Genomic DNA, 15268 nt, shown 5'->3' on the forward strand with positions numbered 1-15268 from the left:
TTAGTGTCAGGAGAGTTCTTCTTGAGCAAGTTGGCATTCTTCTTGCTCTTGTATTATTAATTCAATATTCTGAATTTGTTGTGAGAAGTTGAAGGCTACAGCAAGGGGTCCAGACAATTTTCCGAGGCCCGGTCGTCGACCAGGCCTCCTGGTTGCTGGACTGGTCAACCAGGCTGTTGGACGCGGCTCCTCGCAGCCTGACGTATGAGTCACAACCTGGTTGATCAGGTATCCTTTGGAGGTGTTTGTCAAGTTCTCTCAGGACACTGTGAGGGGTCGGCCAGTTATGTCCCTTATGTGTAGTGGAAGCGTGTTGAACAGTCTCGGGCCTCTGATGTTGATAGTTCTCTCTTGAACACTGTGAGGAGTCGGCCAGTTATGTCCCTTATGTGTAGTGGAAGCGTGTTGAACAGTCTCGGGCCTCTGATGTTGATAGTTCTCTCTTGAACACTGTGAGGGGTCGGCCAGTTATGCCCCTTATGTGTAGTGGAAGCGTGTTGAACAGTCTCGGGCCTCTGATGTTGATAGTTCTCTCTTGAACACTGTGAGGGGTCGGCCAGTTATGTCCCTTATGTGTAGTGGAAGCGTGTTGAACAGTCTCGGGCCTCTGATGTTGATAGTTCTCTCTTGAACACTGTGAGGGGTCGGCCAGTTATGTCCCTTATGTGTAGTGGAAGCGTGTTGAACAGTCTCGGGCCTCTGATGTTGATAGTTCTCTCTTGAACACTGTGAGGGGTCGGCCAGTTATGTCCCTTATGTGTAGTGGAAGCGTGTTGAACAGTCTCGGGCCTCTGATGTTGATAGTTCTCTCTCAGAGTACCTGTTGCACCTTTGCTCTTCAACGGGGGTATTCTGCACATCCTGCCATGTCTTCTGGTCTCGTGTGGTGGTGGTAGGTTGGTAGGTCTCTCAGGTACATTAGCTTTATAGAACTCAAGGTAAAGAGGGAAGTTGTGAGGGGAGGAGGAGGATAGGAGGGGACGGGTGCAGAGAGACCATGAGGGGAGAGGGAGTGTGGGGCGGTGTAAGGGGAGTGCCTAAAGTGGTGAGCAAATGTATGCGTGGTGAGGGAGAGGGTTTGGGTATGTGAGGGGAGAGGAAGTGGGGTAAGTGGTGAAGGGAGGGTTGGGATGAGTGAGGGGAAGGAATTTAGGAAATAGTGTGGGTGAGAGGGGAGAGTGAGGGGGAGCTATACTGGCATGTCGATCAGACTTAATTTGTGGATATCCTTGTATACTCTAAAAAAGGCTGTGACTTTAGAGAAGTGGCCCAGGAACTATCAAGGGAAAGCGCCAAGCCATTACGACTATATAGCACTGGGAAGGGATAAGGGATGGGACAGGAGGAAGGAATGGTGCCCAACCGCTTGTGGACAGTCGGGGATTGAACGCCGACCTGCATGAAGCGAGACCGTCGCTCTACCGTCCACCCCCAAGTGGTTGAGGTGAAGCTAGATAAAAAAAAAGTTAAACATGTAAAAGACACTTACGGGCTATTCATGCCCGTGCCACCTCTTGGGTGGCTTAATCTTTATCAATCAATCAATGTAAAAGAAAGACGCAGTTGAAGGTTGGGAAAAGTGTGGCGGGTATAGTGGCGTAGTGGTAGCTAGCACACTCGCCTCCAGAGCGATTTCGTCAGGGTTCGAGCACTGACCTGAGAGGATTGGTTGGATATCTGTCCTTAACTGCTCACCCAGAAATAGTTGGGAACCTGGGGGTGGGATTCATCAAAGGGGCTACTGTGAGATTCAAGAATCATCAAGATTCACAAATGTGAATCTTGATGATTCTTGAATCAAGATTCACAACCCGCCAAACACACACCGAAACTACGACGTTGGTACAACGTTCGAACAAGTTTTAACACCTAACCAGTTATAACAACCAATATAGCAAGTTGTAACAACGTTCGAATACGTCATAAACACGTTAAGCCAAGATGTAACAACTTTATTACAAGTTGTAACAAGCGGAAAATAGAGACAGTTTCGGTTTGTGTTTCCAGGGAAGCAGCAGCTTGTGTTCCTCTGTAGTGTCAGAATTTAATTCAATTTCTTTCTTCATTATTATTTGTATTTCATTACATCTTTGAGAAGCTGTACGTCCTTTCTCAATCCTTAGCGGCTTTGTTTACATAAATTCAACACTGCGAGCGTCCTGTAGACTTTCCCGTCCAAGAAATGGACGTCACTTCCCAGTTAGTATTGCTATAAATACCCTAACAAGCGCTTCGGTGCTCATAAACTCTTGAATATTTGTCAACGAAGCCGCCAAAGATTGCAACAAGATGTAGAGGTTTGTATTTGCGTAAGTACTTGATGAATCCTGGTCCAGACTCGAAACCAGTTGACGAGTCGTGTTCCAGTGTCAACTAGTAGCGTAAGGTTTAGCATCAGCTCCGGGGGAGAGAAGCTCTCTGAGAGCCTGCTGGCAAGAGTCAGAAGGCGTCTGCTCTTGTAAACACTGTTTTGTGGGTACAAGCAAACAAGAAAACGTAAAGGTGTAAGGGAGGGAAGAGGAAGGGAATGTAAAGAGGGAAGGAGGGATGAGGGAGGGGGGTGGAGCAAGTGAGGTAAAGTGAGGAACTGGTGCAGGAAGTGGGTGTGGCAGCAGGTGTGGCAGCAGCAGGTGTGTATGGCGGGCGACGCGACGCGGCGGGAAGCCTCACTTGCTCTTGGTCTCGTACCCGGGAACCTTCCCTCTGGTCCAGACCTTCCCTCTGGTCCAGACCTTCCCTCTGGTCCAGACCTGCCCTCTGGTCCAGACCTGCCCTCTGGTCCAGACCTGCCCTCTGGTCCAGACCTGCCCTCTGGTCCAAACCTGCCCTCTGGTCCAGACCTGCCCTCTGGTCCAAACCTGCCCTCTGGTCCAGACCTGCCCTCTGGTCCAGACCTGCCCTCTGGTCCAGACCTTCCCTCACCTCCTCGGGGTCAGGGTTTACACCATATACCCCCCCCCCCCCACGTGTCGGCTTGGTTAGTGAGGGTATGATGATCTTATAATGACGGAGCTCTTCACTGGGTGTCACCTGATTGACCAACGTGTACTGTTTGGCTCTGATTTGATAGGTAATTTCTGAGTGGAAGTCCTTCCCTTTTTTTTTCTCTGGTTCTGTACGTTACGCCCAAGTTACCCGATATTCACATTATCTTGATTTACGCTGACATTTTGTTTTGAGGGAAGGAAAGTGTGTGTGTGTGTGTGTGTGTGTGTGTGTGTGTGTGTGTGTGTGTGTGTGTGTGTGTGTACTTACCTAGTTGTACTCACCTAGTTGTGCTTGCGGGGGTTGAGCTCTGGCTCTTTGGTCCCGCCTCTCAACCGTCAATCAACAGGTGTACAGGTTCCTGAGCCTACTGGGCTCTATCATATCTACACTTGAAACTGTGTATGGAGTCAGCCTCCACCACATCACTGCCTAATGCATTCCATTTGTCAACCACTCTGACACTAAAAAAGTTCTTTCTAATATCTCTGTGGCTCATTTGGGCACTCAGTTTCCACCTGTGTCCCCTAGTGCGTGTGCCCCTTGTGTTAAATAACCTGTCTTTATCAACCCTGTCGATTCCCTTGAGAATCTTGAATGTGGTGATCATGTCCCCCCCTAACTCTTCTGTCTTCCAGCGAAGTGAGGTTTAATTCCCGTAGTCTCTCCTCGTAGCTCATACCTCTCAGCTCGGGTACTAGTCTGGTGGCAAACCTTTGAACCTTTTCCAGTTTAGTCTTATCCTTGACTAGATATGGACTCCATGCTGGAGCCGCATACTCCAGGATTGGTCTGACATATGTGGTATATAATGTTCTGAAAGATTCCTTACACAAGTTTCTAAAGGCCGTTCTTGTACTCACCTATTTGTACTCGCCTATTTGTGCTTGCAGGATCGAGCATTGACTCTTGGATCCCGCCTTTCCAGCTATCGGTTGTTTACAGCAACGACTCCTGTCCCATTTCCCTATCATACCTAATTTTAAAAGTATGAATAGTATTTGCTTCCACAACCTGTTCCCCCAAGTGCATTCCATTTTTCCACTACTCTCACGCTAAAAGAAAACTTCCTAACATCTCTGTGACTCATCTGAGTTTCCAGTTTCCACCCATGTCCCCTCGTTCTGTTATTATTACGTGTGAACATTTCATCTATTTCCACTTTGTCAATCCCTCTGAGTATTTTATACGTTCCTATCATATTTCTCCCTCTCCCTTCTTTTTTCTAGTATCGTAAGGCTCAGTTCACTGAGGCGCTCTTCATACCCCATCCCTCGTAACGCTGGGACGAGTTTCGTTGTAAACTGAACCCTTTCCAGTTTCCTTTTGTGTTTCTTCAAGTGGGGACTTCATGATGAGGCGGCATACTCTAAGATTGGCCTCACGTAAGGCAGTGTAAAGCGCCCTAAACGCCTCCTTACTTAGGTTTCTGAGCTCTGGCTCTTTGGTCCCGCCTCTCAACCGTTAATCAACAGGTGTACAGGTTCCTGAGCCTATTGCGCTCTATCATATCTACATTGCAATGCATTCCATTTATTAACTACTCTGACACTGAAACAGTTTTTTCTAACGTCCCTGTGGCTCATTTGGGCACTCGGTCTCCACCTGTGTCCCCTTGTGCGTGCGCCACCCGTGTGTGCGTGCGCCACCCGTGTGTGCGTGCGTGTGTGTAGAGCTACACGTCTTTTCTATTGAAGCCGAATGTTGTTAAAGTATGGGGGGGCGGGGCGGGGCTTTTCTATTCTTTCTAGAGAGATGCTTGACATGAACGCGTTCCTCGTTCACATGGAAGATGATACACGCAGTCCTTCTCACGAGTATAGTGCAAGACTGTTGTTGTGTCTGGGGAACGTTGTCCGGGGAATGTTGTTGTAGCATGCTAAGGGCAGGAGGAGGATGACGACCACGAGGGGGGGGGAAGGGGACAAAGTATCAGGAAAAAGCGCCAAGCCATTACCACTATATAGCACTTGGAAGGGGGATCAGGATAAGGGTTAGAGATGGGGCAAAATTCGAGTTCAGTGTGATGGAGGTGGAGGAGGGAGGTGGGATAATTGTAACAGTGGGGGGCGGGGGAGGGTAATAAAGTGACGCGGGATATACTAAGCCACCTCTTGCGGGCTCGCCATAGCCCGTGCTACATGGACACTTCGCTCTGAGTAGCTAAATCTGAAGCAACAACAACATACTAAGCCACGTTATCTGGGCGTGATAAAACCAGGTGGAATTAAAACCTTGGGCCAATTGTTGTCATTATTGGTGATGGGGGGGCCAGCCAGGCCAGCCCGCAGCAGTCGTGGTGGTTGGGCAGTGTGATAGGTGCCCTTTATCCTCATCTAACCTATGTATATATATAACCAAGTGTTAATATATTTAATTTAGTATTTTCTTCTCTGGGTGTCTGCCAGTGGGTCCTTCAGAATTTATTAATATTTGCACTTTATTGCGCTATATATATATATATATATATATATATATATATATATATATATATATATATATATATATATATATATATATATATATATATATATATATATATATATATATGACAATGTCAGACCACGGAGGAAAAATGAAACAGGAAATTTCCTTAAGTACTTTCGTATATTAAATACATCTTCAGAAGGTCATTTTACAGATCGAGTGATGGGTATAAATAGGCAGGAGAGAGTGGTGAAGTAAGGTGAGGTACAATACTTGGACAACGCAGACGGCCCATTGGCCCATCAGATGCACCCAATTGGCCCATCCGATGTAGCCCAATGGCCCATCTGATACAGCAGACATACAAGCATAATATATAGGTAATTATAACATAAAGAAGTAAATATATACAATAAATTAGTGAGACAAATGTTTTTCAATGATTTTTCAATGATGTTTTTCAATTTGTAGCCAAACTTAATGACCAAGTCACCTCCATAAAATTTACTATGGAGACTGAAATTGATAAATGTTTGCCATTCTTAGATGTGCTTATTCATAGGGAAAACTCTTCATTAAAGTTTAGTGTTTACAGAAAACCTACGAACAATTTATCTTATGTTCATTATTTTTCAGGGCATAAATACAATGTAAAAAAGTCAATTTTTTCTTCAATGTATCTAAGAGCTCTTCGAGTTGTGAGTCCAGAATTCTTAGATGAAGAATTTAAGAATATTGATTCGATTGGTCTTAAGCTTTGTTACCCACTGAATTTTTTGGAAGTTTGTCGTAACAAAGCTCGTCGTACATATTATAATAATGTATGCAGTGAAAGGATTCGCCCAAAGAATGTGTTATGTTTACCATATTTCTCTGGGTTTGAGAATATTGTCAAGGCCTTGAAACTTTTTAATATAGATGTAATGTTTAGCTACGAAAACACTGTTGGTAAGCTATTAGTAAGGAACAGCCCTCGTAGTGATAATTGCGTCATTTATAAAATACCTTGTAAGGAATGTAATAAGTTCTGTGTCGGGCAAACATCTAAAGATTTAAAATGTAGAATATCGCAACATAAATACTCTGTAAGACATGGCCAATTGTCTAATGCTTTGTTTGTGCATTTGTCAGAAAAAGCTCACCAAATTGATTGGGAGAGTGCTTCTTCTATAACAAATTGTAAAAGCACCTATAACAGAAACATAATTGAATCTGCTTTGATACAGATCACCAAAGAAAGTAATTTGAATATTAGCAGTGGTCTACATAACTTAGATCCATTTCTAATAGATCAGCTAAAGGGCGATTTAAGTAGAATCATTGAAAAACATTTGTCTCACTAATTTATTGTATATATTTACTTCTTTATGTTATAATTACCTATATATTATGCTTGTATGTCTGCTGTATCAGATGGGCCATTGGGCTACATCGGATGGGCCAATTGGGTGCATCTGATGGGCCAATGGGCCGTCTGCGTTGTCCAAGTATTGTACCTCACCTTACTTCACCACTCCTTCCTGCCTATTTATACCCATCACTCGATCTGTAAAATGACCTTCTGAAGATGTATTTAATATACGAAAGTACTTAAGGAAATTTCCTGTTTCATTTTTCCTCCGTGGTCTGACATTGTCACATTCTTAATCACGTGTTTATTTTTGTGATATACACACATATATATATATATATATATATATATATATATATATATATATATATATATATATATATATATATATATATATATATATATAACCTAACTTTTTCGGCTGCCTAACCAAACCTAACCTATAAAGATAGGTTAGGTTAGGTAGGGTTGAAATTGAAATTGAAATTGAAATAAGTTTATTGAGGTAAAATACACACAAAGGGATGAGGTAGCTCAAGCTATTCTCACCCCATTCAGTACAACGTGTTAATATATACATAGACACACATCACAAATAAACATATTACCAAACATTCTGAGAGGTAAAAATATACATTTCCTCCTTCACAAGTAGTATGGTATCAGACGTACACACAAATACTTTTATGACCTAGGTATACTGTATAGACAATTTGCAAGACACCTGCAGATAATTCAACAAAATATTACAATCTTGGTGCAAAATTCTTATATCTCTCAAGAATATCATCAACCTTTCCGTTGTGACACATCCAGGCTATTTGTTCAGGAACAGTCCTTATCTCAGTGTTTCTATATACACTAATCAACGGGCAATCAAGAATATAATGGGCAAGGGTGTGAGACCTTAACATACCACATAGTTTACACTTCGTGTCATTACCATGAACATCTATCCCATATTCCCAGTAATATTTGTACCCAAGCCTGAGCCGCATGTACACAGAGTCACTCCAAGCATTTCTCCTTTTACCATAAGTGAAATGGGTGTTTTGACTCACATACATGTAGTGTTGCATGGTTTGACTACTCTCATACATTATCTCTCTCCTCTCCACTCCCGCCTGTGCCTGAATATTTCTGATTTTGCTTCTTATTTGTCTCATTGTGAATTCACATTCAATGTCAACTTGTGGTTTTGATGTGGCACGTTTGGCCAAGTCATCCGCCACCTCGTTGAGCACTATTCCAACATGAGATGGAATCCACATGAATTTCACACTATAACCTTTCAGCTGTATCTCAGTTATTCTTCTCTTACAGTCCTCCACTATAGACATGAAGACTGGTTTTCTACTGTTTAAGGACTCCAGTGCTCCTCGGCTATCGACAAATACAAAAACATTTTTGTCGTCATGACGTACTTCCTCCAAACACGCCAGAATGGCCTGCAGTTCAGCTTGTGTGGATGATATATAATTACTAAGCCGGAGTTCAATTATCCTGTCCACAGTCCCAAACTCCGTATAATCCCTTATTAGGACACCACACCCTGCCCTGCCATCCTCCGCCACCGACCCGTCGCAATATACATGTAAACTGTTGCCTCTTGGTAACCGAGATATCATGCTTCCATACAAACACCGTAATTGTCCCGGTTCATGATGAATCTTTTTCACCTTGAGGGGTACAATTTCGACGTCTATTTTCTGTACTTTCCAGGGAGCAGACATATTACACTTTCGAGAGGGTTTACAGCAGTCAAGTACGTCGTATTCCCTGAGGTCATGAGCTAATCCTCTCGTATAGCGAGTCTCCCTCAGTTTCCTGGAAGTGTGTACGTCACTCAAGCAGGTCTGAACGCTCTCAAACAGCTTATCCCCTCCTTTTCTCCGCATGAAACGAATAGATACTCTAGTGTTAATGTCACGGACTCTATCACACACACTCTGTAAATTTAATTCCATTCTCATTATTTCAATCATTGCATTTCTTTGACATCCAAGAATAATCCTCATAGCCTCGTTCTGTATCAGCTCTATTTTTTGAATTCTGCCTTGGCCTGTGTAAGACAATACGGGTGCTGCGTAGTCTATCAGGGATCGAACAGTGCTTATGTATAACATCCGCAAGATAGGTACCCCAACACCTTTACCAGAAAAAGCCAGTGCTTTTAGAGGATGCAGACGGGCTTTACATAAGGTGCTGATATGATTTATTTCAGCATTTTTACTCTCACATGTGTATCCAACATACATGCCCAGATACTTGTACTTCTGTACACGGCTCAGTTCCACACCATTTAGAGTAAGTGTTATATTTCTTCGTTTCCTATACTCGTATTTGGTTTTATCTGCATTTATAACTAAGCCTAACTTGTGACAGGTTGTACCAAGTATGTTAAGAGCATCTTGAATTTTGTTCCCAGAAGTGCCTTGTATAAGAATGTCATCAGCATATATGATCGTCGTGACCCCTGGAGGATACATCTCTGATGCTAATCTGTTCATTAATACATTGAATAAGGTGGGACTTAATACTCCCCCTTGTGGGGTACCTAACTGAAACCTCCGTTCCTCAGACATGTATCCCTGGTAATACACCTGACCTTTTCTGCCTTGCAGGTAATCCCTTATCCAGTGTAGCAATCTCCCTGTTATTCCCAGATTGGCTAATTCGTATAAGATTACTTCCCCATTGGCTTTATCAAACGCTCCTTGTAGATCAACAAAAACTCTACAATTGTCATCCACATTAGACAAACACTTTAAGAGACAATCCGCAGTACTTTTGCCTTTGATAAAACCAAAGAGATTATTGGACATGTTATCACCTACAAGGTAGAGTAGCCTATTTAACAAAATCCTTTCCATCATTTTACAAAAGCAGGATATTAAGGAGACAGGTCTGTAGCCTCCGTTTGACTTAGGGATATATATATATATATATGCGTTCTGGCTACTAGGTACGACATATATATATATATATATATATATATATATATATATATATATATATATATGTCGTACCTAGTAGCCAGAACGCACTTCTCAGCCTACTATGCAAGGCCCAATTTGCCTAATAAGCCAAGTTTTCATGAATTAATATATTTTTTCTTATTTTTTTCTTATGAAATGATAAAGCTACCCATTTCATTATGCATGAGGTCAATTTTTTTTATTTGAGTTAAAATTAACGTAGATATATGACCGAACCTAACCAACCCTACCTAACCTAACCTATCTTTATAGGTTAGGTTAGGTAGCCGAAAAAGTTAGGGTAGGTTAGGTAGTCGAAAAACAATTAATTCATGAAAACTTGGCTTATTAGGCAAATTGGGCCTTGCATAGTAGGCTGAGAAGTGCGTTCTGGCTACTAGGTACGACATATATATATATATATATATATATATATATATATATATATATATATATATATATATATATATATATATATATATATATATATTGGTATATCTTGTGCTCTTGTTGAATCTTTTACCGATGTTTCCGTATCTTGCACGTTGGGATCATGGCCTCCTGGTGTGTATACACAACAGATAAATGGTATTAGTTTGTGACCGCAATAATATTTACATATTTTATTTTTTAAAAACTTAACTTTATTAAATTATTTTATTTATTCGTAAATAATTGCACGTTTAGAATTGACTTGAGTTACAAGTGCATAATTATGCATTTATCACCCGTTCTCACACTTGCTTATAGTCAATATTGGGTTATAAATAAGTGCATATGTGAGATACTAATTTATTTGAATGTTTTAGTTTACCTTGAAAAGCTTAATAGAAAACACCGACCTAACCTAACCTTCTTAGTATGTTAAGATAAGCATAATAATAATATCCTATCGGCGACCAGTATAAATATTCCTTATATATAGTAAACTACAAAATATCAAAGACATGAACAAATGTATCTGTAATATGTACATCTAAAGTACTTGCTGAATTTAATGCATTGGATATATTTGATGTGATTTTTAATGGGAGCAAATCTTATTTTCTTTTGATCCGTTATATAAAATGAGGACTTATTAATGTGTGTACAATCTCCTGGCACGGCGAAAATATATTCAAGTTCAAATGTTTATTTAGGTAAAGTACATACATTCAAGGGGTGATACAGATATTGGTGAATTTATAGATAGAGCTAGTACATACAATGTCTAAAGTCACTATTACGCAAAACGTTTCGGGCATATCTTTTTTTTTTGTATACTTAATGTATAAAGACTAAAGTAAACATTACATATTTATATATATATATATATATATATATATATATATATATATATATATATATATATATATATATATATATACATACATACATACAAGAAGGTACATTGGGTTTATGAGAGTACATAGCATTGATGTTTGTACATTCTTGTAAAGCCACTAACACGCATACAGCGATTCGGGCAGGTCCTTAATCTACACATTATTGATCAATGATGTGAAGTGAGTAATGTGTGGAGTGTGTAGGCGGGTGTAGAGTGAGAAGGTGGAGACACCATCTGCGCGGATAGCGGCCATCATCTCCAGTGGTTACTGCAACTTTAACTCTTCTAACTTGGCTTATACATGAACTTAAAATGTGGTCGTATATGATATCACGACCTCGGGATGATATCGCTTTGACGTCATCTGCCTGCTGGGCTGTGTTTAACCCGTCCTCCTTGATAGAACGACGTATACTCTACCCAAGGCCCAAAACCGCTCGCGAAATTGATGTACTGTTCCGTTTTCTGTGGTGTTTCCTCTGGTAGGTTAGGATGACACTGTTGCATGGTTAACAGCATCGTTGCACGACTGCTGCCAGATAAAGAGGGACATGATGGCTGCGACACACTCTTTATCACTTTATTGCTTAACACTTGTTACTTTATCTTTGGCACTTGTTACTGCATGGGTGACACTTGTTGCCCCATGCTGGCACTTATTGACCCCCATGCTGGCACTTGTTGACCCCCATGCTGGCACTTGTTGACCCCCATGCTGGCACTTATTGACCCCCATGCTGGCACTTATTGACCCCCTTGCTGGCACTTGTTGACCCATGCTGGCACTTATTGACCCCCATGCTGGCACTTGTTGACCCATGCTGGCACTTGTTGCCCCATGCTGGCACTTGTTGCCCCATGCTGGCACTTGTTGCCCCATGCTGGCACTTGTTGACCCATGCTGGCACTTGTTGACCCATGCTGGCACTTGTTGACCCATGCTGGCACTTGTTGACCCATGCTGGCACTTGTTGCCCCCCATGCTGGCACTTGTTGCCCCCCATGCTGGCACTTGTTGCCCCCCATGCTGGCACTTGTTGCCCCCCATGCTGGCACTTGTTGCCCCCCATGCTGGCACTTGTTGCCCCCCATGCTGGCACTTGTTGCCCCCCATGCTGGCACTTGTTGCCCCCCATGCTGGCACTTGTTGCCCCCCATGCTGGCACTTGTTGCCGCATGCTGGCACTTGTTGCCCCCCATGCTGGCACTTGTTGCCGCATGCTGGCACTTGTTGCCCCCCATGCTGGCACTTGTTGCCCCCCCATGCTGGCACTTGTTGCCCCCCCATGCTGGCACTTGTTGCCCCCCATGCTGGCACTCGTTGCTTCAGGCTGGGCACTCGTTGCTTCAGGCTGGGCACTCGTTGCTTCAGGCTGGGCACTCGTTGCTTCAGGCTGGGCACTCGTTGCTTCAGGCTGGGCACTCGTTGCTTCAGGCTGGGCACTCGTTGCTTCAGGCTGGGCACTCGTTGCTTCAGGCTGGGCACTCGTTGCTTCAGGCTGGGCACTCGTTGCTTCAGGCTGGGCACTCGTTGCTTCAGGCTTAGCACTCGTTGCTTCAGGCTTAGCACTCGTTGCTTCAGGCTTGGCACTTGTGGCTTCAGGCTTGGCACTTGTGGCTTCAGGCTTGGCACTTGTGGCTTCAGGCTTGGCACTTGTGGCTTCAGGCTTGGCACTTGTGGCTTCAGGCTTGGCACTTGTGGCTTCAGGCTTGGCACTTGTGGCTTCAGGCTTGGCACTTGTGGCTTCAGGCTTGGCACTTGTGGCTTTAGGCTTGGCACTTGTTGCTTCAGGCTTGGCACTTGTTGCTTCAGGCTTGGCACTTGTTGCTTTAGGCTTGGCACTTGTTGCTTTAGGCTTGGCACTTGTTGCTTCAGGCTTGGCACTTGTTATTGTATGCTTGTTTCATTAAGCTTGGCACCTGTTGTTGTACACCTGTCTCCTATTAACTGTCATATATATGTACAGTATTACTATCCTGTGCAGTCAGCCTAATGTATACATCATTATTTTATCGTTCGGAAATTTGACGTTTTACTAATTTTAACATTTAACTTCCAATTTATTAATTTTATTAATTGTATGAGTTATTGGTTGCATATAATTTGTTGCTTTTTTAAATTGTTGTGTGTGTTGAATTGCATTTCACTTGTGTTTGCAGGTAATCACTTGTTGGGCCATTTGGCGTGGGAAATATCCATTTGGCGTGGGAAATATCCATTTGGCGTGGGAAATATCCGTTTGGCGTGGGAAATATCCGTTTGGCGTGGGAAATATCCGTTTGGCGTGGGAAATATCCGTTTGGCGTGGGAAATATCCGTTTGGCGTGGGAAATTGCCATTTGGCGTGGGTAAAAGTGTCATTTGGATGGGTAAAACTGCCATTTGGAGTGGAAAACTGCCATTTGGCGTGGGTATAAGTGCCATTTGGCGTGGGTATAAGAGCCATTTGGCATGGGTATAAGTGCCATTTGGCATGGGTATAAGTGCCATTTTGCGTGGGTATAAGTGCTATTTGAGATGGGTAAGTGCCTGTTGGGGTGGGCAAGTGTCATTTGGAACGAGGAAGATTCAGTTGGAATGGGGGAAGTGCCAGTTGGATTGGTGAAGTGCCAATTGGATTGGTGAAATAGCAGTAGGAATAAGGTAGTGCCAGTTGGAATGGTGGGAGTGCCACTTGAAATGGGGCAAGGGTACGATTAGGGGAAATCTTTGAGTCCAAGCCATTACGACTATATAACACGGGGAAGGGGGTCAGGATAAGGATTTGGGATGGGTCGGGAGGGGGGGGGGAGAAATGGTGCCCAACCTCATGTGGACGGTCGGGGATTGAACACCGACCTGCATGAAGCGAGACCGTTGCTCTACCGTCCAGCCCAAATGGTTGGGCTTGAATTTGGGAAGTGCCACTTGAAATGGGGGGAGCACCACTTGAAATGGGGGGAGCACCACTTGAAATGGGGGGAGCACCACTTGAAATGGGGGGAGCACCACTTGAAATGGGGGGAGCACCACTTGAAATGGGGGGAGCACCACTTGAAATGGGGGGAGCACCACTTGAAATGGGGGGAGCACCACTTGAAATGGGGGGAGCACCACTTGAAATGGGGGGAGCACCACTTGACATGGGGGGAGCACCACTTGAAATGGGGGGAGCACCACTTGAAATGGGGGAAGCACCACTTGACATGGGGGGAGCACCACTTGAAATGGGGGGAGCATCACGTGAAGTAGGGGGAGCCCCACATGAAATGGGGTAGTGCCACCTAAAATTGGGGCGCACTATATGAAATGGGGTAATGCCACCTAAAATGGGGACGCACCACTTGAAATGGTTGTGTCATTTGAAATGAGGGAGCACCACTTGAAATTGAGAGAGCACCACTTGAAATGGGGAGAGTCACTTGAAATGGGGGAGTGTTAAATATTTAATAGTGCTAAACTATTAAATATCATCTAGTAAAGATGATATTTTACTCATTAGGTTTATAGTATTTTGTAATATTTCGTTTGTTAGACAATATATGGGATATGCGTTCAGGCTTTTTTGGAGAGGCCTGTAATGCATTATATATATAATTTTATACACTCCTGAAGTCTTGTTCTTTGAATTCCAATGTGACATAATAAAATTCATTATTTTTTTTATCTTGTCAGCCCATTCTCACAATTTGACAAGTGTCTAAATTGAAACGGTTTTGCTTACCCATAAATGCCTCCTGAATAAATCATCCGAACTAGCGGAGCTGATGCTTATTATGTGGGAAATGCATACAGATTAAATTGCTTAAATCCCACTAAAGCATCTTGGTTGGAAAGTAAGAAAGAAATTGTCAAAAGAAGGCACCAAGCCTCAGCTGGGAAGTAGCTGTGGCAAATATACTCAGAATCTTGTGTATACTCTGGAACTGTTTCATGATCTCTTATTCCCCTCAACAGAAGTATATCCAATACTAAACAGGTAGTGTGCTGACAAACAAGAGCCAGCTCAGTGATAATATAAGAGCAGGAGACCACGTGAAGCAAGACTCCATCCTGCATCATGTTCGGCTTCCTGAAGAATGTCGTTGAAGACGTTGTGGACAGTGCGCAAGACGAGCGGAACCGGTGAGGAAACTTTCCTTTGGTCATTTCTTGCTTTTCCTGGCCTCTTTGAACCTTATAGTGTGTGTGTGTATCATTAACTAATGTGTGCATCGAAT

The 15268-nt window shown here is 43.1% G+C and overlaps 2 protein-coding genes across 6 annotated transcripts in view; one reads left to right on the forward strand and one right to left on the reverse strand.

Annotated features, from left to right (window-relative positions):
- LOC123749577 (proteoglycan 4-like) overlaps window positions 1-13559 on the reverse strand; it is a 19712-nt gene extending 6153 nt beyond the window's left edge. The window contains exons 1-2 of the mRNA XM_069303378.1: window positions 13237-13559; window positions 12365-12952 (exon numbers count right to left, since the gene is read on the reverse strand). Of these exons, the coding sequence (XP_069159479.1) occupies window positions 12365-12952; window positions 13237-13559 (911 nt within the window). The remainder of the gene's footprint in view (window positions 1-12364; window positions 12953-13236) is intronic.
- The window catches only part of LOC123749573 (calpain-A), a 267048-nt gene that overhangs the window by 42892 nt on the left and 208888 nt on the right, over window positions 1-15268 (forward strand). For all 5 annotated transcript variants that reach the window (XM_069303392.1, XM_069303393.1, XM_069303394.1 and 2 more), the window contains exon 2: window positions 15006-15173. In XM_069303392.1, coding sequence (XP_069159493.1) covers window positions 15109-15173 — 65 coding nt within the window. In that variant the 5' untranslated portion in view covers window positions 15006-15108. The remainder of the gene's footprint in view (window positions 1-15005; window positions 15174-15268) is intronic.

The sequence above is a fragment of the Procambarus clarkii genome, chromosome 50, assembly GCF_040958095.1.
Source record: "Procambarus clarkii isolate CNS0578487 chromosome 50, FALCON_Pclarkii_2.0, whole genome shotgun sequence".
NCBI lineage: Eukaryota > Metazoa > Arthropoda > Malacostraca > Decapoda > Cambaridae > Procambarus > Procambarus clarkii.